This window comes from Charadrius vociferus, unplaced genomic scaffold (genome assembly GCF_000708025.1).
Source record: "Charadrius vociferus isolate BGI_N301 unplaced genomic scaffold, ASM70802v2 scaffold1413, whole genome shotgun sequence".
NCBI lineage: Eukaryota > Metazoa > Chordata > Aves > Charadriiformes > Charadriidae > Charadrius > Charadrius vociferus.
The window spans coordinates 728,956-754,245 of record NW_009647827.1 but is presented as its reverse complement, the minus strand read 5'-3'; the positions used below and the strand labels follow the sequence as shown (position 1 = coordinate 754,245).

The 25,290-nt window shown below is 43.9% G+C and overlaps 1 protein-coding gene across 1 annotated transcript in view; it reads right to left on the bottom strand.

Moving 5' to 3' along the window:
• The window catches only part of NCAM1 (neural cell adhesion molecule 1), a 70,236-nt gene that overhangs the window by 603 nt on the left and 44,343 nt on the right, over positions 1-25,290 (bottom strand). Inside the window, exons 14-18 of the mRNA XM_009882477.1 lie at positions 20,288-20,412; positions 18,174-18,354; positions 5,584-5,791; positions 5,053-5,169; positions 2,432-3,214 (exon numbers count right to left, since the gene is read on the bottom strand). Coding sequence (XP_009880779.1) covers positions 2,432-3,214; positions 5,053-5,169; positions 5,584-5,791; positions 18,174-18,354; positions 20,288-20,412 — 1,414 coding nt within the window. The remainder of the gene's footprint in view (positions 1-2,431; positions 3,215-5,052; positions 5,170-5,583; positions 5,792-18,173; positions 18,355-20,287; positions 20,413-25,290) is intronic.

Below are 25,290 nucleotides of genomic sequence, written 5' to 3'. Positions count from 1 at the left end.
AATCAGTCCCAGAATTTCCCAGTACACATCGCAGGAAGAGAAAAGCAGAAGTAGTGAATTTTGTCAAACGCATTTCCCAAGTGTAAGGGAGGCCAACACCATCACAGGCTAAAGCTCAGGTTCATCAGCCTGTCTCTCAGCACTTTACTGAAGAATCAGAGAAGCCTGTTTGCCCAACGCTCTCGTAGTCATGAAAAGTGCCACACAAGGCTAATCTGGCGGCCTCCCTGAAGAAGTGCCCGTTCCAGCCCATTAGCCGCAAAGTTAGTCTGAGAGGACTGCAATCTTAACTCACCCTGATGAGCAGGTGAGATGAATATAAGCCTACAGCTGCAATCCTGATTTGCCCCAAGGGAAGCAGATGAGCAGCACAGGCAGAAGGCGGCGGCTGGATCGGCAGAAAGAACACAGCTCTGCATTCCACCGTACCAAGAATTCACTCACGTGGCACAGACCAAGTTGCATGAATTCAGTCAAAATGTTTCCTTACTACGGGAGAACCATTTCCTACCTCCTTTCAGCTCAGTACCAGATCACAATTCTCTGTTCTGTTTGTCTCGCTGTAGCACCCAGCGTGACAGGGCAGTGGCTTTAGCTACAGCGAACTGAAGTGAACGTGGATTTCTCTGCCTGGGAGCAGCTAGCTGCACCCATCAGCTGCCTGGTTCCCTCCAACCCTGGTGCACCTGCTGCGATGCCCAGGCTTTCCAGGAAGGGCCAGATGCTCCGGAGCTGTGCGGGGCACAGGGCAGCGCTGTGGAACAGTCACATGGCAGGAACGTCTCCTGACTTAGGGGAGGACGGGAGGACAGCAGGGAGGGAGGGAGGCCAGAGCCGTAAGATGTAAAGGCACCTGAATAATACAGTAAAACAGCGCGGGTTTTCACTCAGATCTGGAAAGAGCCTGGTTCTTGGTTCTACAGTGTTTGACTGACTGCTCTTCTGTGAGTGCTAAGGCACATTGCAATTACAGTGTCAAAGCCAACAGTCAAGGCCAATGCTTTATTTTGGATTAAATACAAACTTCCAGAATGAGGTAATTTTCCTGGAGATGTGGGGATGGAAAAAGTTCTAACCAAAGCCGTGACTTAGAGTATGTCTCCAGTGGGGTTGCTACAGCATAGCCTACACTTATCTGAGCGAGCTGTAAACTTAGCTCTAGAACAGCTAGTTAGGTTCTTGGCAGCAGTGTAGCTGACACTGCAGATCCCAGTGTCCTCAATACGCTTTCCTTTGCAAAAGCTGATGATACAGTGTGAACTCAGTCTTTTGGTTTTGGGAGCTGCTCCCACAACAAATCCGAGCTGCCTTTTCAGGACTCTTTCTCGCGACAAAGCACAGACCCCGCTCAGGCAGGGAAGAGAAGATACTCCTTATATTTCATCCTGCCTCTATCAACACACGGTGTCCAAATAGGAAGCCAGGAAGGAAGGAACAGGGACCCTATGTACTTGTCCCCTCAAGGGTGACTTATCCACTTTCAACTGGCCTTTCTCCATCAGCCTTTTTCCAGGCGTCCGTGCTCATGGCTCTGTCAGCAACTGCCATCCAAATCGACACAGTAAGAGCATTCTTGTCCAACATCTGCGCAACAGCTGGGGACCCTCCCCCCAGTTACTCAGGTGAGGACTTCATGCTGCTTTCACTCTCCAGTTACAGTGTCTCCTGCCAAACCCAAGGTGCAGACTCATCTCAGCTGAGGAAAGTAGATCCTGTCCAGATGGCGTAAGGCTCCAAAGGACCCCAGGGGTTGTCCTGCCAAGGAGCATGCTGATGCTCTCTGAGTAAATCAGCTGGGTAAAGAGGAGACCCGGTACAGTGGATGGATACTCATCTCTAATATACCAGGACAGCACACTGCCAAGTTATCCTGGGCCGACTGTGCTGTGACTGCGCCCCCTCTCTCAGGCGGGATCGCATTGCCTTATCCTTTTGCCAGTTTAGGGACAAATCCAGAGGTACCACGCTTTTAAAGTTTCAGATGGCACTAGTTCCTGCTCTGCCTTAGGCTGAAATAAGTTTTGAAGGGCTCCACCGGTCTGTTAGGAAATTGAATTCGGGTGGCTGTGCTCACTGAACTGCAGGAACCCAGCACCTGTGAGGACAGCACCTCCTTTGCATCAAACTCAACTGTTTCTGATCTCTTTTATGAAGAGTAACCTACCATAGACAAAGCTGCATAAAAGTCTAAAGAATAACACATTTATGATAAATTCCTGAGTTTGTCTTTTCTCTGCTTCCCTGGCACAGCCTATTCCTGCTTTCCTCCTGGACCTTTAAAGCCAAGCCCTGGTTAGTTGGTTCACAGGTGAGTTAGTTTGCTAAGGAAACAATGAGATTAGTTAAGAGAACACCCAACAAGAACACAGCACAAGCACCAGTGCACAAGGGACACAGCACACAACCAACAGAAGATTAAAGGCAGCCATACTCGGTCTTTGCAGGTGCAGCAGGTACAGAGCTGTCTGCAGGGGAAGAAGCAAGCTCACGAGCTTGCCCGCTAGTCACACTGGCGGGAGTAGTAGTGCCAAGAGCTGCAAAAACATCCTTTGCAAGATCAATGTCTGGTGTCTTGAAGGTCCCTTCGTCCATTTTAAAGTCCTCATTCTGTGAGGGTTTTGAGGTGCTGCCTGAAGCAGCCTCGCTCTTCAGATTGCTTGCGTTCTTGGTTGTCTCTGTGGGGCTCTTCACTGTACTGGGCTGCACAGCTTCCTTTTCAGGGCTCTTGGTGCTTGAGACCTCCTGCTTGGGCTCTGATGGAGCTGGAGGGCTGGTGAGGTTTGCAGGGCTTGGGGCAGCTGGCTTGTTACCAGCTGCCACTTTGGAGGTCTCGGCCACGTTAGCAACAGCGCTGGGGCTGAGCACTGCGCCTTGGTTGGACAGGACACTTGAAGACAAATTCTTAGTAGCTGGAGTAGAGCTTGGGGTATCGCTGAGATCAACAAGGGGGGCCACTTTGGGGGTGGAGGAGGGTGGTGGTGAAGAGACTGAGGCGGCTGCCCCTTTGGCTGGAGTAGCCTGGCCAGGTGACATGGAGTTTGAGTCAGGAATGGCCGTGGCTGGCGGGGCAATACTGGAGGTCAGCGTAGTGGTCTCGCTGGTGGGGCTGTTCTGAGCAGTGGCAAAGGTTTCAGTGATAGTGTCAGAGTTAGTGGTGCCCGTAGTTACAGAAGGCAGCATGTCCTCAACAGTAGCTGCGGTATCGGCGGGGTGCCTGTGAAGAGGACAGGAGTAGAAGAGAAATAGAGACAATGAAGCCCGTAAATGACAGGAGAGGAAAGGGGAGCAGAGAGTAAGAGTGACAAGGCAGGTGGGTGAAGCAGCAGCAGCATGACACGTGGTTAAAACACACAGAACACGGAGCGGTACTCAGAGGAGCAGAAACCTTTCAGAGGTCAAATGTGCAAAGGGTAGCAAGGGCTGATGGGATGACCAAAGAATAACTAGGAAGAGAAAAAGAGCAAAGAGGACACATCCTTCGGGAGTGGCTTGCTCCTGCAGATTTTGGTTGCAGTCTTAGCCAAGCGTAACCCTGTCAACTTGGAGAGACCCTTCTCTTTTAGCCTAACTTTCCTCTCAGCCTCTTCCACCCAACCTCACAAGGAAGCTTTCTAGCAGTTCCCTGAGCTTGCAGCCCTGTGCCATCTGTCACTACGCAACAAGTTCCCCTGTAGGACCCCTGAATCCAGTCCCTCATCTTGGCCCTGTCCTTTTGCCTGCAAGTCTAAGGCCTTCATCAAACCACACAGAACTCTTTTTCTCACACCTGCATGTCAAGTGCATATATATATATGTACATACACATACATACATGCAGCTTTGAGGTGATGTTTTCTGTCCTTTTGACCAGATTCCAGCCTGTTGTGTTAGCTAGAATAAGGTTTGCTTTACGACAATATCTGACAGTGTAACTGTGCTTTAGCAGTCATGATGTAGCGCTGGTTGCCTTAACAAGTACATGGATCCGAGGCTAGAAAAACAAATGGTTTATTCCATGGGAAGCCAGCGTGCCTGAGAACACCTCAGGCTTATTAACAGAGAGAAAACCTTCACGGAGGAGGATAATTGAGTTAAAACTCTGGGAAGACTAGCCAAGAAAATCAGGACAATATAAATCCCAGCTGTTCCTCAGTGCTGCGTGTCCGAATTTCAGTGCTGCTTGTGGACATAGCCTACTTTCTCCTCTCACCTCACAGAGACTCCCGGCAGAGACATTTAACTAGTGGGCCCCACTGCTAACATAATTGAAGGAGGTGAGCAGTAGGCAGGTGGAAGAGACTGACCACCTCACCACTGTGATGTCTCTGCTGAAGGAAAGGAACCCAACTTGCATCATCAATCCCAAACCTCACCTAAATATTGACAAGCGTTTCAGCAGCCTCCTAAAGTGAATTCCTCCCAATACTACTCCAGAAGCTGTGGAGAAGTACTCAGAGGACACTAGAACTGCAGCTGTTGAGGAAAGAGCTTAATATAGAGAGCGGGCAATACTTAAACCTTGCCAATCCCAGCTAACGTGAATTTGCAGACTCAGGCCCCTAACAAATTCTCCAATATAAACAAAGTCCATAGGTAGCTGTCTGCCCTCTCACAGAAGGATGAGACTTGCCATGCCTCTCCCAACATCCAGAGCATAGCTACTCTGCTGCTATCAGTAGAGATGACTGCTTTCACCGTGAGGTGTTCAAGCACTCATCCAGCATTGCTAGGGCAGAGCTCAAGCAGGAGTTGGTGCTAGCTGAGGGCTGCTCTTGCTCTGGATCCTTTGCAGTGAATCCGGACAGATGCCTGATCTACGCACTGGATGGGACTGAGAGAGACAGGCCTTTCAAGCAATATTGCTTTAGTCCCCTTCCAGTGCTGGAAATAGGAGTCACTGAATCTTGGGGAAGAGAGGAGGCGTTTCCTCACTGATATGTCACAAACAAAGTGTGGAGAGTTTACCTTTCTTCTTCTCTTCCTGCCCTAAGACATGGGCACGAGAGACTGGGGATTAAGGTGACTGAGTGCAATGTACTGACTCTGTGCTAAGATTGACTAATGTCAACATACTCTGGCTCCGTCAGTGGGGTGGTCTCATTGGGCTCTGTGTGTTTTCCCCCATCGTGGTTGGGGGTCCGCTCCTCTTCAGTCCGCACCTCCACAATAGGCTCCTTGGACTCATCTTTCCTGTAACAAGGGAATTGCATGGAGATTGGTTCCCATTCACACTAGGTATCCTCCTGCAAAGACATGCTGCAAACGAAGATAGTAAATGACAGAAACAGATTGGCCTAAACAGCGGATTATTTCCTTTTGTCACTCCCCCTTCCACTTATTACCTACAGCACAGAAGACCACTGTGATGTCCAGCATTTGGGCCAGCCATTTGATGGCTACTTACAGGAACAGGACTAAACCAGAAACAGCTGAAAAAAACCTTTCCTGGAAGTACAAAGCAGAACCAGCGTGGCCCCCGATCTTTTCAGTACCCCCTCATCAGAGATGAAAACCCAGAACTCCCGAAAACAATTTATTTTCTGGAGCTGCTGAGGGGACACACTGATCAAGAGAAGGTGCAATATAAGTGATGACAGTACTCACGAGAAGGCGGCTTTGCCCTCCTCCATGTCTTTGCCCTTGGCTCCTGGGCCGGATTTGCCACATAAGTTGACAGCAATGCACATCAGCAGGCCACACTTGTTCAGGAAGTAGCAGGTGACATCCACAGCCACCAGGAGCAGCACAAAGATAACAATGAGAATGCCTACGATGGCAGCAGTCCCAAGGCCTGATGTAGGGCTAGTGCTGGCTTTAGAGATCAAAAAGAGAAGAAAAGAAAGCATTGTTAAAAGGAGAGTTGGGGCTAGTTACGGCTCAAATTCGGCTATGCTTAGGTTGCCAGCATAGGAAACTTAGAGAAAGTACACCCTCCCTCTAGCAACCTTGAGCTATAACTAGCAGTCCTAAAGACATGCAGGACAATCTACCTGAAAAGACAGATTCACTCAGACCTAAGGGGGCTTTTCCTGTCTCTATTGGGCTAAGGGCTGGAAAGCAGGTGACAGAAACCTCTTCTACTGTAGCATATACCCAGCTGGAAGTCTGAAGGGCTCCTGTTTCCCTCCACTGGTTCCTCAAGATGAAGGCTAAGTCTAGGGTCCAGAGTGACTTTGGCATTGCCAGCCTGGCACAAGTAAAGCCTACACTCTGTAGCATGACTTGCCCTGGTGGGACACAGAATACTGGGTGATACCTGTGGTGCCTTAGCGTTGATTGGCCCCTTATGTGGTGAAAATGAAAGGAGGAATGAAAACCCTTCCTGTTGCTCAGGTAAGACCTGGCTGTCCAGAACTGGCAAGTGGTAAGCTTTTCATGTCTTAGCCAGAGACAGCTGAGCTCATCAGTCAATGCTCTGGGAGTGTTTTGGCTTAGGTACGAACAGCAATCCAAGTAGCCTTCTGAGGATGCAGACGGTAAAGATAAGCAGACTGTCACTCTGTTAACATTGTTGTGGTCACAGCAGCTGCCCGCTCCACCACACCCAATCTCCACCAAGTTTCCCCAGCTATAGGATAGAAAAAAATACCTTGCTTTTTCCAGTAGACAAAAGGACAGCAGGTGAGAGGTGGTGATGGACGCCTAGAAAATGCATGGGGTTGCCCATATAGTACTTACTTCAGGGACGTGCCTTTAACTTTCTACCTGCTTGTAAAATGCTGAGTACTTTCTTAGAAACAGGGAGTGGATAAACACATCAGTTAATCCTATCAAAGCCTTTGATCATCACAAAACCCCCAGGAACAGCCTTTGAATGTTGCCAGCTGCAGCTTCCCAGTCTCTTACTATCATACCCGAAACACAAACTACTTTTTGTTCCCGTGGTTTTATTCAGAATAATTCTTCCCATGCTGCTGATCTGCAGGCAGAGCATTTGGCTGTTGGCTCATACAGTTCAGCACCTATTCAGATGAACCAAACTACTCAAAACCAGCTTGCTAGTCTCAGCTGTCACATAATCTGCCTCTCACTGTGGGACTGTGCACTCAGCAGAGGCCTGTGCGTCTGACAGAGCTGCTTACTAATGCTTCTTGAGACAGCTGAACAAGAGCAGCATGTCTGTCATTGTCCGTAGGAGTATTTTGGGTTCTTTTTTTCCCTTCAATTAAGATGCAATTCTATTCATTTCTACTGCATTTTTTTTACCGCTGGATGTCACAACCCCCAAACACTTAGAATGTTTTCTTTGCAGAAAAGCCCAACAAAGCAGTTCTTTCCACTCAGCCCAATCTATGTTGACTATGACAGGTGGAGAGATCATTTCCAGGGCTCACACACAGAGCGCCATAGCCTCTGCCACAGATTTTGTTACTTAAAAATAGGAGACAGGATATCCTTAGTATGAGGCAGATAAGCGTTGTTTCATTTTGTGACCCTGATATGTATTAAGGAATTCAGATTCCAACAGGAAAGTTTCTTTCTGCATTTGACTGTTTCCAAAAGTCACTCTCAGGCACCCAACTCTGACACTTACATCACAAGTCCATTAAATGTTCAGCAGAATATTTGTGCCACAGACCAGACCCCTGCCAGCACCTTGCAGCAAGCTGCGTAATTAAATGAATTAATCGCCCTCCAGTGCATGCAGGGAGTGAGGAGGTCATGTATTTTCCCTCTTCTAATGTATTTAGGATTCCTGCATGGATTATTCAATAATTAACGTATTCCCGCTCACACCAGCTCTAGGAGAAAAAGCTAAACGTGTCAACATTTTCTTCCCATCTACATCATCTTTCTGGGAATGAGCTCCCTGGCAGGCTAGTAAGGGTGCATGCAGGAAAGCATCACAGACAGGATTACAGGATAATAGTTCCTTCTTGTGCTTCCAAAATATACCTCATCTCAGCCACCAGAGCTGGAATGAGACAAAGTATTTCGTCCTGGGACAGATGGAGTTTTCACATGTGCTAGAAGACATCTTCCTGAAAATTCTATGATTCCATTCAAACAAAGCAAAGAGTCCTACTCTTTGTTTCCTCTCCCCACCAGCTTTTACAAGACCTGTCAGTATCAGCTATAAGCCCCTCAAGGTCAGGAATGATTTGTGGCATAAACCACATCAATAGCCTTATACATTGCCCACATCTTGCCTGTGAACTATTGTACGCAGCCCATGTGAACTGCAAGAACGACTGCAAAAACTGCAAACCCCATAGGACAATCACAGCGTCTGCCTATGGGGCACAGCCAGAGCTTCTGGGTCCTCAGCAGGCAGTGCAGCAGTGGCTGTTTTCAAGCGCTTTAGTGTGTACACATGGTATTGGACTTGGGTAAGCTGCTTTACATGAGTAGTAAGGAAGGAACTAATTTCTTCCCTGTGCAGGAGTCAGCGTGCTGTGCCATTGGAGATCAAAAGGTTCAGGTATTCCCACGGGAACCTGGGCCAGTGTGTTATCATTTCACTTCTGGCAGTACCAAGGGACATCTATAAACAGGGATGCAAGGAGCTGGAAATGAAAGAGTCTGTGGCATCGGTATGACTAATGTGGGAAAGCTGTTCAGAAAAGATGCTGAGGAAGATGACAATTCAGGGAAATACCACCATCATGGTTGAAGAATTAAAAAAAATACCTTGGGAAACTCAGTCAATGTAACTTCAAATAAGAAATGTGCAGGGATGAATTAGGTTGTTGTAGCCTTATATGCAGCAGAATAGTACATACAATAAAGGCACTTTATTTGAGCAAAGATACAACAAGATTCAAAAACTGGAAACAATGCGGATGAGCTTAGGGTAGGAATAATGTATGAAATTTTAACAAAAATTCCCAAATGAGAGCAGAATTTTGTATCTTTCTCCACCAAATTTGGTTGAATAGAAATCCGCTTTACTTTCCAAACAGGAGTTTTATGCAGATTATTTAGCACTACTGCAGAAAAGCCCGTCTGAATACTCACCTGTCTCTATTTAAGATTAGTAACAGAAAGCAAAAAAGGAAGAAAAAGATTATTTTTGTTCCAAGCAACATCTGCCATTCCACTTAAAATGACAATGGTGGGTTCTTCTATGTTTATGTGTCTGTGTCTGTGCATTTCTGTGACTAGAGCTTGAGATGCAGAGTATTATTTCTCTGATAGTTATAGCCCTTGGCAAGCTCTATGATCCATTGGGACAGCAAATGCTCTGTTCTTCCAAAAAATCCCCTGCAAGTACCAGGCCCCCCAAAATGACTGATCTTGCTAATAACAATGCACGATGGAGAAAGTGCCAGAATTCTACTCAGAGGCCCAGTGATGGCTCCATGATTTGATCTACAGCCTATTTAAATTTTGCTTTTATGTAGCTTACATCAGCTTCTCGCAAGGCACTGAAAACACTTAACAAAGGTAACATGAACAAAAATCTAAATGTTCACAGACAGAAAATCTGAAAATCGTTGTAGGTATCCCAGCTTTTATGAAACTCGTCCAAACCACAAGCACATTATCAGATAACCCGCAAGGCTCTCCTCACGTGAAATGTTAGACAAGATCAGATATAACAGAGAGAAGATGGTTTTATGACTAACACGACAGATAAAGATGTTCAAACCTCTGTTTTGCCACTAATTTTCTCTGTGATCCCAAGCATCCCTTAAACAGTAAAGCTTCAGCCACTACAACTGCCAGAGATTTGCTGAAGCCAATATAACCAACAGTTCGTAGCAAAGATGTGCCCCGCTATCCTTCCACTTGGCCCTATCTTTTACATTTAGGAAGCGAGGACATAAACTATTTCTAATGCTACGCTAGGAGGGCTCCTATATAAATACAAAGTAATTCTGAATATCCTCAGAAGTTCATTTGGTTTAATCAGCATGAAGATACAGTTCTAACCCAGACTGTGTGGTCTTGCAGCCACAGAAAATGATCTGCAGCTGATCCACAAAATTGCAAAGAGCACCCAAGTTACATTGAGTGACTGTGCTGTCAATGACACTTCAACATGAAGTGCTGCAGGACAGCAGTCCACAAGAACTGCTGTAAACTGGTAGTAGACTGACTAGCCCTGAAATTTTGGAACCCACTGCACAAGGTTATAAAAACCACCAAGCACTACCCTTCCAATTTCTGCTATGATAGCTACGAAATAACTCTTTTCTCTCTAAACACCCAAAGAGGAGCTACTGAATAGGTACAAGTCTCCCCTCCTTGTTTCTCCCTCCCTTCCAAACCACTACCTTTCCTACTCTGGCCCAGGGAGCACGAGCAGCTACAACAGGAAGGGCTGCCAGGAAGAAGAGTACGGAGGTGGGGAGAATAAGGGCAAATCTGCAGAGGAATGCACTTGGTTTTGTGCTATTCTCAGATTTTAGGTTTCAGACAATGAAACTGGTCCAAGGTAATCACCTGCACTGTTTTGTTGTTTGTTGTTGGTTTTTTTTTTTTTTTTCTAGGCTAGTAAGAAAGCCTTGCCATTTTCAGTAACTTTCATAACTCTTCCACTAGTTCTGGTTTTATAAATTCTAATTCATGACGTGAATTGATATTCCAAATCTTTCCAAGACTAGCAATAAGGAGGAATAATATAAGAATCCTTAAAGACCCCATGAACTCGGAGGCTGCATTTCTGTTTTTTCTGTATATAGTCTGTAAAGGAATTTTGGTGTTGCTATAAAATGCTGGAAGCATGTTGTATATCATTCAGTTGCACAGACTGGCACATTTGATTAAATTAAATCAATCTACAAATACTTTAAGAGCTATTCACTCCATCCTGTAGCTAAATTTATGTTGTATTTAATGAAACTAATATTTAGACACTTAATATGCCTAGTGAGTTTGCTGGGGCCTAAAACAATTCAGCATACAAAAGAAGTGTATAAACAAACCGTTAGGTTTTTGAGCATCAGCTGCTAACACTGCGTGTACGAGAGGACATGTGTATCACCAGTGAGTGCTACCATGTAAACAGATGGTGGACATTTCTGACCTGATCCAGAGCACGTTCAACCTGACGAGATTTCCATTGATTCCCTTTTGCTGTTCTCAGGACTAAGAGGAATAATACTTCCACAGGTTTAATAAGGAAACACATTAATTCTAAAGAAGTGAAGAATTTATTAATTACAAATTATTTTTTCAATGGAAAATGAGCTTCCTGCAAGACCGACCTTTCTAATCACCCTTATTTTACAGAGTACAATCAAATGACCCATCAGTTTTACTTTCTGCAACTCTGTACAGACATCAGCCTTGTCCGAGAGAGCAGAACCACTCAGATGTGTCTTCCTAGTGGGGTCTCAGCTAGAGTGGGCAGAGAATGTTCAGGCACAGGCAGACAAAGAGAGAAAAAAAGAAATGGAGAGAAGCAGATATGATTTCAGGCATTTCAAAGGTCCTACGATACTTGGCAGAAGAGAGAACGACAAACAAAACAAGTAAAAACTCATTTCATGCATCAGAATAAAAAAACCCAAACCCTAGGAGAAAAGCTATTTGTTCTCAGTGGATGCCAACAGCTTTAATTTGCAAACACTTAGAAGTATCCTTCAAATGAGGGGTGCCACATTTTACAAACCTCATTCTCTCAGACACTCTGCACAATTTATAGCAGAGAAAAGCACCATGCAAGCAACCTTCAATTCCACGTGACAACAGCTTCTGTTTCCACACAGATTTAGGCTTGACAATTTATGCTTGCTTTTAACTTAGCTGCTAGGTAGCAGAAATACACAGCGGTCTGTGAAGCATTCCTTCCAAGACAAGAGGGCAATGGGTACTTCCCAGGACTACTATTGAACTCCTTTTAGATTGTCACCAAAACTGTGTGGCTTCAGTGGTTTGCTCCTGTTATTTTCCTATGACCGACTCCCTTTACAAGGATGAAAAGGGGAATAAGAGCATACAGAAAGGAAAAACTGTAAGCAAAGAGTGAGTCACACGAAGATCCTCTTTACAGGAGTAAAACAGACTGTAAATCTGAACAGTTGATCTGCAGTCTAACCTCTGCCACAGCTGCCCTTCTACACTACTGCAATTCACACACCCCAGTGCCACTGGCTGCTCGTTCCACTCTACCACCTTCAAGAGTCAGCAGAGCTTCAAAGACTTCTTTTTGTCTAACAGAAACTAGGAGGTGTGAACAATTGCATCTGATCCTGGTGGCGCAGAGCATTATCATATCAGGCCTTCCTGTAAAACGAAGGCAGCCAAAGTAATGCTTTGACAAACATATTTGAAAGTATATAGAGACTTAACAGCAAACTAGGGGTACAGCTGCTGGAATCCCATGGGCCATGTGAGAACCTACAAGGCTCTGCAGTTCGTCAAACACATGGAAACATCGTTGCTAAGGGTTGAGGTTCCAGTCTTCCTGTAGGTATGACTTGTTCCCACAGAACATGGTGCTTGCAAGATTGCTTGTGTGCACTGAAAATCTGAGTGTTTGAACGTCTTCTGGTTCCAGATCTGGATCTACGTCTCATCTCTGAGCACAGAAAAGAGGTGGCTTTGCTACAAACTTTTTAAAATTTTATTTTATTTTATTTTTTTATTTACATCAAGAATAAGGCCTGGGACCTTGTCCAGCATTAACTGTCAGACCTCAGGGATCCAACGTATGCCTAGTATCTGACATGTTACAAATGTGCATAAACTGGTGGTAAAAATATCGGTTATGCTCCTTGTTTTTACAAACACAGGGAGAGAAGCTCTTTTTGTATATATTAGATGTTGACTGGATTCCGGTTTGCCTTTGAGTATGGGATTCATTTTAAGTAACTTCAGCCATGTAAGCGATCTCTCATGTACTTGTCTGGGCTTTGCCAAGGCACCACAGACAGCCGGCCACTCAGAGCATAATGCAGCTCCGCTGCCTTAAATCTCCACCTTCTCCTTGAATAAGAAGAACAGCCTCCAGAGGTGCTGCTCTCTCTCCATGCAACACTATGTAAAGTTATAGTTTAGGCAAGGTAGTTTTAATAACCTAGGAATTGGGTGAGATAAATCTCACCCTCAGCTAGTAACCTCTGTCTGTGGATAAGGGGAAACCCATGATACAAGCTGATATCAGATCTACAGATGAACTTAATAAATTCGGCTATAGGGGAAGGTCGCACAACTTTTTAGTATTATGATTACTCTTGCTGTACTTCAGTAACACTAAGGTGTAAACTCAAAAGATGTGAAAAAAATTTCTATACTCCAGAACACTGGAGCTGAGGCCTTTTTTTAAAGGAAATCCACATGCTTTTGTGTGCAACACACCTGCACGAAGTATTCACTTAGATAGAAAAGCAGTTCACAAATCATAATGAATGAGGTCTGAATAAACACAGCAGAGACTTATGTGCAGAGCATAAAATGCTCTGATGGCAGGGTTTTTTGTTTGTCCCTATTAGAATTTTGTTAGAAAGATTAATCCCATTGCAGACAACTGATAGTTTTTGAGACATTCTGTACAGATGGTTCAACAACTACATCAACAATTTCATCCTTGGCAACCTCAGGCCCAGGCACGGAGAAAAAGAAACCTAGAGGGAGACACACACCCATTTTTAGAAGACTATCAGAGCCAAATGGATTTCCCATCACAAAGACAATTCATGAGGGGAACAGCTTTTTTTTTGCTGCTGTTGGGTTGGTTTTTTGTGTTTGTTTTGTTTGTGGGGTTTTTTTTGTTTTAAGTAAGAACAAGAGGAAAGAAAAAAGTCAACTGAAATTTGTTCAATGAAATGCAGTACACAGAACATGGTAACAAAGATGCATTATATTGCACCGTTTTACACCATGGATCAATCCTGTCTGGTAGTGTCACATGCACAGTTAACCATGAATATTAGTAAGGATCAGTAGTAATAATAATAATAATTTAGCTGGTCAAGTAACTTGATCCAAGCTAATCTTTTCTGTTAAAATGGCAAGAAAAGGGATCTCTCTATGAAGTTGATAATAGAGTAGTGGAAAACCAGAAAATGTTAGATAAACATCCATTGCAAATTTGTACGCTCATGGGCTGTATTATGCCCAGATCCACTATGGGTCATGAGATACTTGACTGCACACAACGGGCCAATGGAGTCACAAGGATTCAACCACATAAAGAAGAAAAAAAGAAATCTCTTCAGTGTAATTCCCACAAGATGTTTATATTCAGACCACCACATCAGGAAAACCTTCTAATGGCCATAAATTTGAATACACATGCAAAAGTCCACAAAGACATTTGGGCAACCAGTAGGATTATCTATGACAAATCTTCTCACTCTTTTTATAGTCTGTGGGTTTAGATTTGTGGATGGGGCTTTAGAAGCCTTTTGCACAATACAGTGGTGATCAGCACCAGATGTGCAGAGAAATCAGTAAAAAGCCGTGTCTTAAAAGGCTTTCAATATTGTACCTTCCTTTGATGAAAAACAGCAAGCAAACAACAACAAAAATCTTTCTTTACATCCATTAAAAAGGGCTAATTCATTACAAGTAACAAAAAACGTTAAAGAGAAAAAAACTTGGCTTAAACCTTTTTTCCTTGTTACAAAATACTGACTCTCAAATTAAACATTTTTTAAAAAATGTTCTGTTTGGGTTTTTTTTTTTGTGGGTTGTTTTTTTTGTTTTTTTGTTTCCTGAACTGACAGGATCCTCTGAAGCAAAGTTATCTGCTTTCATGCCTTGGTGGGACCCAGGCCTTTTCAAGCAAATATTGCTTTATTTTATTTTAAGTTTCTAACAGAGCAAAAGCAGAGTCACTGCAGAAAGAAGCAATGAAACAAAGGAGGACGACGTTGATGGACTTCCCAAGGTCGCTGCAGGTGCCAGACAATGGTTCCCAGGAGGGGAAAATATGGTTGTTTAAAAACAAATTTGGTGCATGTGGCAAGCGTGGATGTTTCCCCGTGAGATCCAAGGTGACATGTATGACGACAGACATAGGAAAGGAGTAAGGGGAAGAAGGGAGAGGGGAGGGAAGAAAGGACGAGGAAGAAAAAGAAAGAAAGAGAGAAAGAGAGAAAAATAGATAAAAAAAATTAGGTCATAAATACAGAAAACATAAGAATCAAAGGTTTATTTAATTTCGTAAATTAAAATGGCCAAAGGTTAAAGAAGAGCATTAGCACATTCACACTGACAAAAGGGCTGGTTCAGAAGCTCAGCAATGTCCAAAGCTGCAGAGCAGGGTCCAAGTCAGGGTGTATGGGGTTTGCAAGCAAATGAGATTAAAAATAATGGAACAGAAGGCTCAGCGAGAAACACAGGAAAATGGTTATCTGGTATTTGAAAGGACAACACTGCCTTCTGGATATTAAAAAAAAAAAGCTTTTGTGTAGCAGACAATCCACCTGCCTGTCCAAGTCCTTCCCCCAAAGGACTTGGATAATAGATCCAGGTGAGTAAAACCCAGGAGAATTAACGATGTCTCAAGAATACAGGACTAACTTTTCCATTTAGCCCTCTAGCTGCTTGTAAACTACTCTAATACAATTATTATTATTACTGAAAATACTACCCTTATCCTTACAGCCACTTTAAGGACACTCTACAGATGCTGGTAACAAAGGACTCTACATAATAAATATACATTTTGTCCGCAGGAAATTCCCTAGCTATTACTGTCAAGCAGAGCAATGCCATGTTAGAAGCATTGGCTCTGACTTCTATGTAGCTCATTTTGAAATCAAAACGTGAAAGCTAAACACCATGAAAACAAGAGATGCTAAAGGAAAGTAATACACAGAGCCTCTTCTCTACTGCAATTTGGCATACTTGCCTTCATTTCAATAGAGGCCTTTGGATTGCATGTCAAAAAAAATCCAGCCTGCCCTCTGGAAATATTTTCCGCAACATTTTTGTTTGGGGATCAGCTCAGGGAACCAAAGGGTCTGGAAGCACCTTGTCAGGCCTAATAGAAACCAAAGTTCTCTACAAAATGAAAAAAAAAAAGAAACAAAACCACTACAGAAAGAGTCACAAATCCAGCATAGCCAGCAGTACTCATTTCACTGCACGGTGCTCTACTTGCCCCTGAACTGGAGCACGTTCTTTCTGAGAGGCAACTGCATCCATCTGTTGGGTCAATCCTGCAGCAAATTTGCACTCCGAAACGACTGCTTTTCAAAGTGCTTCCGACAATTCCAAGCGCAACATTTTGAGTGGCGGCCTCAAATCCTGATTCCTCCTATGCTTCAAACCAGACTAAAGGAGGAATAATTTCAGAGAGGCCAAAGAAGTTACACCTGTAATAACAAACTGGGCTTTCTCTCCCCCCTGCCCGCCGCCACCCCATTTTTTAGAGGGTCCTTGCCCATGTTGCTGTTGGATTTAAAGGCCTTAGGGGCATCTGGGCTTGTTGCTCCTCCCATTGCCATGGACTACAGTAGGAACACCGTGTATTCCAAAGGCAAAAGTGTTCTCAAAATTTGCTAATACACCTGTGCAAGACATCCCAGCTGTCCTGGGTAGCTTTGTTGCCCCATTGGGCACATGACAAAGGCTAAAAGAGAGTATCAGCACAGGGAGGCAACAATGGTTGCACACAAAGGAGTGTGGAAGAACAAAGAGACTGATCCGTAATTGTAACTTTCCATCTCGTAACTTTAACTCATAACTTTCCATGACAGTGCAAAGGAACCACTTTCTGCTGTTTCCAGCCTACTGCATTTGACTGTTCAGCTCTGAACAGACCTTAAGGCACTCTTTGCCAAATTACCCTCACTTTCTCCTGCCACATCAGTGTCACAGTTGTCCTTCAAATATGTGAGGGTGATAAGTATTAGAGTTGCTGAAAATGAGAATCAGAGAGTAAATTGCTTAATGAGTTACTGAGGGTCCTTCCACCCAAAACTACAGCCTTGTTCAAACACACATCCCAATCTCTCTTTTGCCCCATTTCCCTTCTCCTCCTTATCCTCCTCCTCCCTACCATACACATTTTTCAAGCCCCAACCAACTAGGTCACTCATTTGTATGCTTAACAACATTGTCTGGCTTAATCAAGTGGAGTTTCAGCACGCAAGCTGCACAAGGTCTCAGCTGTTTCCTTCAGACAGGAAGGAAGTGGGCACAGTGGGGGCAGACCAAGGATTGAATTCTCAGTGTAAGGGAAAGACTGAAGAAAACTCTAGTTGTTCTGAAGAAAAATATGAGATTGAGTTAATCTAGAAGACAGAATGAAATCAAATCACTCCCTTCGATATGGACTGTCAGCATCAATCTTGGCATGAACATGCTTAACTCCAGCTGTGCAGTGAGGACTTATCTTGACTGACTCCTCAGCTTTAAAGTTCACCCATCTGCCTTGAACCAATCAGAACTTTAATCTACAGATAGTCCAGCAATTTAATCCTTGAGGTGTTTTTTGTTTGTTGGGTTTTTTTTTTGGTAATGTGCAATACCGCTACCTGTGTAGAAAAGAAATACTAATTGTCCTTTCAACGCCTTCCAGCGAACTAGCAAACTGCTACATTCCTAGCACCTCAGCTGATAGGGTCTGCTTGTTTTTCATAGCATTTGTGCTTTTACCTCACTTTTTAAGCATGCTGTTAAGTACGGTCTGCCTGAAATGAGTTTCCAGCAGCATTCTAATGCTATTTAGTTACTTTTCCCTAGTGCCCTACCCAACATTAAACCAGTGCTGTTTTAAAATTACTGTAATTTTATCCTAATTTCATTTAATAAAAAACCTTCAGAGAAAGATTTTAAGTCCCTCCCTTTCCAACTGCTAGCGAACTCCTTATGCCTTTATTTCTCCGAAGGCTGAGCTGGATGTACAAACGAGCAATAAGCAAGCCCAAAGCAGATTTGGAAAGGAAATCTGCATTGTGAAAAGCATTGCCCCAGAGATCTGAATGGTCTCTTTTGCTTAAATTTAAAACGGGAATCCTGCTTTCTCGTTTCAGAAAGCGTTAGCTAGCCACTGCTTTTCTCATCTGGCAATCCTGTTACCCCGATACAAAAAGCCAACATTCCCTGCAAACAGTCAGACAGGGATTTGTCATGTAGCATTCCTAACAGTGTACTGCTAATGCTGTACATACTGTAACATGGACTACAGTACACGTATGTACATGGCAAAAACTAAGCTTTGGATGGGTAACCAATTGTGATAATGGCTTTAAGCAAGCAAGTTGTCAGGGTTACTCAGGCACATTAAAGGATGCAGCACTGTTGCATTAATTGGAAGCAGAAAACAATGGTAAAGCTTATGACTGCTGTACCTGGGATGACAGTAGGCTGAGCAGAAGTTCGGAAAGCATAGTGAGCTGGCTTGGACTTCCCTTGCTGGTTTTCAGCTATCACATAAACCTCATACTCTGCATTCCAGTCCAGGGCCTTGAGCGTGACGTGGTCACTGTCAGATGGGATTCTGATCTCTGGTTTCCATTCTGAGGAATGCTTCTGCGGAGCAGCAAGTTGACAGGCAGGGATGCAAAACACACAGCACAACATTAGTAGCCAGCTCTGAGAACACTGTAATGGCTAACTAACAAATGGAGAAGTGGGGTGGTTTCTACACAAGCACACACTCAGCTAATTCAGGGGAGCAAAATATCAGGTACTGTTGGCTCTAAGTGGAGAGGACAAGAGATACTGAAGCAGCCTCTTTCCCGCTCAGAATCTCATTTTCTGCAGGGTTACCACACCTGAAGAAAATGCATCCGTTCTTTTTCCTATCTTTGCCTTATCACTAGACTACTTCCATTTCAGAGGTGAAAAGCTGCAACTTCTGCATGTCTCTGCCCTGCAATGCACTTTAAGAGTGTTCTTTCATGCCTTAGTATGTCACATTTAAATAATCTGAGAGACAGAGATTTACCTCTTAACATGGCTCCAGCCTGGCTTACCACTGCCATTCTAATCCACACTGCTTAAGAGAGCTTTTTAAAGGTGTATACAGTTAGTAACTTTGGCAATTCCTACTCCAGTTTCAGGGAATCCAGATGCACATTTCACCCAGATGAATTTGAAAAACCCACTGCCAAGGTCCCTTGAGACAGTCTTTGGCAGTTTTCTGGAACTCTGTGTTAACACACTTTTCCATCTGTGCCAGAATTTATCGTTCTGTGATACCAGACTGTCCTTTTGACGTTCCAAAGACTCTCCCCGTTCTAAGAAGCTCTAAGTAGCCTAAGATGCACAAAATGATGGCGGCAACGAATACCCTTGGGATTTCTAGACTGCAGTACAAAGTTTGCTCTGCAACTTTAAGGACTGTTCATTTGTAGCATATAGAGAAAAGCTTACTAATGGCCAATACAGAATTAGGTCAGCACCACATCTGCCAGACTCAGTCACTGAGAAAGTGTCCTGCTTTCTTAATAGCTGGAAAGCGTCCATATTTCAGCACAAACATACTGGTACAGCTGAGCTGCCCCCAGGTGTATTACGACCGAGAAAGTGTGCAGACAATAGAAAAAAGCTTTAATACCTTCTGGCATTTCTTTCTGCTGCCCTGAAGAGCTTCATATTCTGACTGACCCTCTTTCAAGGTCCTATTCCTCCCGATTCCTCCGGGATATGCTAAGGAATCTCTCTGACTGGGCGTTCTTGTTTTAGTGTGGTGTTTTTTTGGGGTTTGGTTGGTTGTTTTTTCTTTCATTTTCCCATTGTAGGGAAAAAACATCAAATACCACATAACACAAAACAAGGGCCACGTTCAGCTTACAACAATGCTAGCTGCTCATCACATAGATGTTCTTTTCCAAGGCTAGGACTAGATGCTTTGCTCAGAGAATCATGGATTTTGCAATCCTGGGTAATTTACAGAGCTGATTAAGTCAGGCCTAAAGGGGAACCGCTTTCAATAGCATCTCTCACTTCATCTGTGTATCCACTGACTACACTGAATGCCTTACCGAATCTGCAGAACAATTTGGTACTGAAGCATCCATTACTCAATCAAATATGGCAGTTTCAATGACCAACAGAAAGTTATGATTGGCTATGTGTCTGAAGGTGGGCAATGCTCTACACGATGAACTTCTGGCCCCCTGCTATTTAATTTGTTGCTGGCAATCCCATCTCAGAAGCATATGAAATGAAATACTACTAAGTGCGTATAATTAGCATAAGCTCAGTGTTCTACAGAAGACAGCATGGAGAAATAATCTTTCATAGTCAAAGTGAAAGGAAAATAAATGAGACAGAGACTGGGTATGTTGCTTCTGTGTGTTTCATGTCTCATACCCTATACACTTCCATCACATCTGCTTAGCATGTATTGCCATACTGGCCTACATACAAGATCTTAGCTTGAGGGTTGCCTGCCAACATAGTGAAGCCTGAGTACTGAACAGGCTAAATACAAATCCGGTGTGTCAGTCATACTTACAGCTTTGTATTTGATCAGATAATGTCTAATTGGGGAGCCGCCATCATCCTGCTTGATAACGTTGACTTTAATGGAGTTACCATCTTCTCCCATCTGACCTTCCAGTTTGGGTGCGCTGGGTTCCCCTGAAACAATGGTGGATTTACGTTTAATTGTAAAAAATTCATTAGGGAAAAAGTACTCATCAAAATCAGAAAAAAATCTTCATTATACTCAGCCGGTATCAGCTTCACTCTGACTTAGAGGACACTGTGCGTCTAGGGCACAAATATTTGCAAGACCCAAGTATTTCTGGCATGTGGCAGTTTGTTTTCACTGATACAAGTTACCATTTTTGTGTGTGCCAGAATGGAGTCAGAGGTTAAGTGAAAAAGACTCCACCCTTCCCCGAGAATATCCTAGAGCAATGACCAGTTCCTCACTGGTTTTGTTGTAACGCACTGATGTGAAACACCTGGAAAATGTCAAGCTAGGGTACGTGGCAAACAGGCAGGCTGCTTCTGCAGCCTTTACGTAGAAGTAAAGAGCATCATCAAAAAGGGACATCATGCTTGGCATACAGACCTGTGCTTGCTGTGTAGGTTTCATAGTTGCTGGATCAGATATTCGCTGCTGTGCTCCCTCATTTGAGTGTGGAAAAAATGGTACTGAATCACAACAGCACATCTTTTCACTCAGCTTGCGCTGGTATAACCAATTGCAACGAATACAGGCTGGAGAGAACTAGGCCCCCTCACTCTTCTGTAATAACCATTTTTAAAAGAAAAAGCTATAATTTCCCAATTTGCACCCCTGACATCAGCAGAAAACTGAAACATGCTGATTCAGGAAGAAATGGTCAGTGACCTGCTGCAGCACATAGACATATGCAAGTCTATGGGACCGGATGGAATCCACCCAAGAGTTCCAACAGAGCTGGCAGATGTGCTCACCAAGCCACTTTCCCTCATTTTCCAACAGTCCTGGCTGACTGGGGAGGTCCCAGCAGATTGGAAACTAGCCAATGTGACACCCATCTACAAGAAGGGTCGGAAGGAGGATCCAGGAAACTACAGGTCTGCCAGTTTGACTTCGGTGCCAAGGAAGCTGATGGAGCAGATCATCCTGAGTACCATCACACAGTATGCACAGGACAACCGGATGATCCAGCCCAGTCAACATGGGTTTACAAAAGGCAGGTCCTGCTTGACTAACCTGATCTCCTTCTACAACATGGTCACCCGCTTAGTGGATGAGGGAAAAAACTGTGGATGTTGTCTATCTGGACTTTACTAAACCCTTTGTCACTGTTTCCCACAGCATTCTCCTGGAGAAACTGGCTGCTCATGGCTCAGATAGGCATATGCTTCGCTAGGTAAAAAACTGACTGGAAGGCCGGGCCCAGAGAGTGGTGGTGAATGGACTTAATTCCAGTTGGCGGCTGGGCACGAGTGGTGTGCCCCAGGGGTCAGCATTGGGGCCAGTCCTGTTTAACATCTTTATCAATGATCGGGATGAGGGGATCGAGTGCACCCTCAGTCCATTTGCAGATGACACCAAGCTGGATGGAAGTGTTGATCTGCCTGAGGGTAGAGAGGCCCTGCAGAGGGATTTAGACAGATGAGATCGATGAGCCAAGGCAAACTGTATGAGTTCCAACAAGGCCAAATGCCGGCTCTTACGCTTTGGCCACAACCACCCCCACCAATGCTACAGGCTTGGGGAGGAGTGGCTGGAAAGCTGCTCAGCAGAGAGGGACCTGGGGGTGTTGACTGATGGCCGGCTGAACATGAGCCAGCAGTGTGCCCAGGTGGCCAAGAAGGCCAACGGCATCCTGGCCTGCATCAGGAGTAGTGTAGCCAGTAGGACCAGGGAGGTGATTTTACCCCTATACTCAGCACTGGTGCATGTACAGAGAAGGGCAACAAAACTGGTGAGGGGTCTGGAGCACGTCTCATGAGGAGTGGCTGAGGGAACTGGGGTTGTTTAGCCTGGAGAAAAGGAGGCTCAGGCAAGACCTTATTGCTCTCTACAACTACCTGAAAGGAAATTGCAGAGAGGTAGGAGTTGACCTGTTCTGTCACGTAACAGGTGACAGAACAAGAGGAAATAGCTTCAAGTTGCACCAAGGGAAATTTAGATTGGATATTCGGGAGAATTTCTTTACTGAAGGGGTCATCAGGCATTGGAACGCATTACCCAGGGCAGTGGTGGAGTCCCCATCCCTGGAGGTATTTAAGGGTCATGTAGATATAGTGCTTAGAGACATAGTTTAGTGGTGGGCTTGTCAGTGTTAGGTTAGCGATTGGACTAGATGATCTTACAGATCTTTTCAAGTCTAGGAGATTCTGTGATTTACAACCACACCCTTTCACACCCATGTCTCTAAAACTGCTTTTTCTAACCAATTCCTCCGTAACATGCACACGCAATCTGCAGAGGATGGTTCCCTAATCCCAACTGAAGTAATTCTTCCTCGTACCTTTACTATAACAACTCTCCTAACAAAAGTCAAATCCACAGATTGTCCGATTACACATTTACATCCCCACAGAAATACTGCAGCAAATTCCTCAAGAGACATGCATCCTCCTTCTGCTCTCATATTACCCCAGGGATCAATTGTTTCCGGCAGGCTGTGAATTTACTATGCAAGAGAAATTATTACTCATTTATTTGTTTTTGTGGAAAAAAACCCACATCCACTGAAGATCCCCCTTTCCCCAACAACATAAGTATCAAATTAGGAAAAGAACTTAAATGATAAGAGTACTGGTCTCTTCAAAAGTGACATAGGCCAGAAGAGATCTCAGATCCTGCTAACTTTCTGTCAGTGCCTGGGTGCTTGTTTTGCTCCATTTTACATAAAGGCAAGAAAGGCTTAGGTTCCTCTATGCCAATGCTCATCTGAGATTGGAGTTGGAGGAGCTCTGTGATGTAGTCTAAGTGCTTAAGCCATGAATTCTGGGTTTAAAAGCTTCTTAAGAACTTTGACCATGTTAGCTGCTATTCTCTGGAAGCTATTCTGCCCAATTTCTTTGTGGGTAATTTTAGTAAAACAAACACTGCAATTATTTGTAAGTTAAAACTCACAGATCAGCTGCAGTTGGCAAATCCAGCAAACTCCTGAGATTAATTACACTTTGGCTGGTCGCATTACAAGGTCCTAATTCTTACAGGTATTTTATATAACAGTTAAAGTGGCTGAATGTTAAAAAGCAAAAAAATCCTATGCCTCTGTTTAACCACAGTTATGCATATTTTATGCATTTTGGAAGTATTTCTGTTTATTCATCTGAGTGGCGAATAGCTCATTTAGAGCTGACTACAGGAAAATTATATAAGGAGAATACAACAGACAATGCACACCTTGTGTTTTGCTGTGCACCTTGAATCTAAATACATATCCCAAATGTTTGCAGCCCCAAATGTTTGCACAGTGTGCTAATGCTGAGGACACACTTTACCGTTATAGCTCAAAGTGACCTACAGTTCTGCTGAAGCACCTGTCTTTACCTGCAGCGCCACTTGTGGTTGGACAATAGGCTTTCTTGAACACATGTTCACAGATACACCAAAGTATGGTGAAATACAATTAAAAGATGACCCAATTATGAATGTATCCCAAAGAGAACAATTCCAAAACTGTGAAATGGTGACACTCACAACTTCCAAGCCTGAATGTAACCAAATGTCAACAGAACCAGGACACTGAAGTAACACTTCTGACTTTTTAAAAGCTCAGCCTGTTGCCTAGAGTAAAACTTTCAAAAAGACTTAGTTCTGTTGCATTATACTAGATGTGAATGGAAATAATAAGCCAGTAGTTGTATTAAGATCAACTCTGAAAAATAACAGAGGTCATGGGAATTTACAGGAGCTTCTTTCAACCCAAAAAATTTTTCTCAATTCTAAATCTTTTCTGTCTGGATTTGCATTCAGCTACTAATGGAGAGCACAGGCATTTCTGACTGGCCAGAGAAAGGTTAATCTTCCAATATCATTCAAAGTTGATCTTCAGAAGTAATTTGAAGCCCTTCCTCTGCCCCCTTCCCCTCCAAAGAAAGAACTCTAGCACTTTTTTTTTTTTTTGGTGAAACATCAATGAGAAAACTGCAAGACCTAGACTGAAACAGTAATTTAAGATTAATTTGATTTTCTTGCAGGCTAACACATGGTCTGTCTAACATACCAACTGTTCCAAGAAGGTAATTACAATCCACAGATACACAGAGCTCTTTGATGCGAGATACACACATTTGTGTTTCACAACACAGTAACTCCTCTTAAAGATGTAAAGAGGGAATACTCCTTTTCTCCACATTTTATTTTTCCTTTCCCAATCCTTGCCTCTGCCTATATCCCCATTACAAGACTCCCATGATACAAGTTGGACACTCAAGAGCTGTGTTCCACCCTGTGACAGGTTTCACAGTACATTGAAAACACAAAGGTAACGCTCTCAAGGTGACCATGGAGCTGCCCTTGCATGGACCTCTAGTGTGATTTGAAGCAGGTACACAGGAGTAGTTTTCCTGGTTATGTTACAAGAGGTGCTATGCACTCCTCTGGAATTCTCCCGGTTCACATAGTATAGGGCCATTCATGTCTCAAGAAAGGACAAGAGAATCTCGTGTTCAATGTGTGACCACCCACATTTGCCATGTACCATACAGACAAGAGAGTGGATTTTTATCTTTACTGCCAAATAACTGGGGCTACGTATTTGAAAAGCCCTTACCAGCCCACGTTTCTCCTCGAATTACGAATGCTGCAAATTACTGCAATAATTGAGTCATGACTATTAACCAATAATTAAATGAAACCAGAAGCAAATGTCTTGTTCTATCATTTTTTTCCACACAAGAAGCTAGCTCCCGGTAACAACAGGGGGTGGGATGTTCATGGCTACTTATTTTGCTGGACACCGAGCCACTTGACATTCCTGAAACATTGAAGAGCAGCAATGCTCAACTGTTGCCATATTTGTGGTAGACTTGATGAATGGCTTCACTGATAACTAG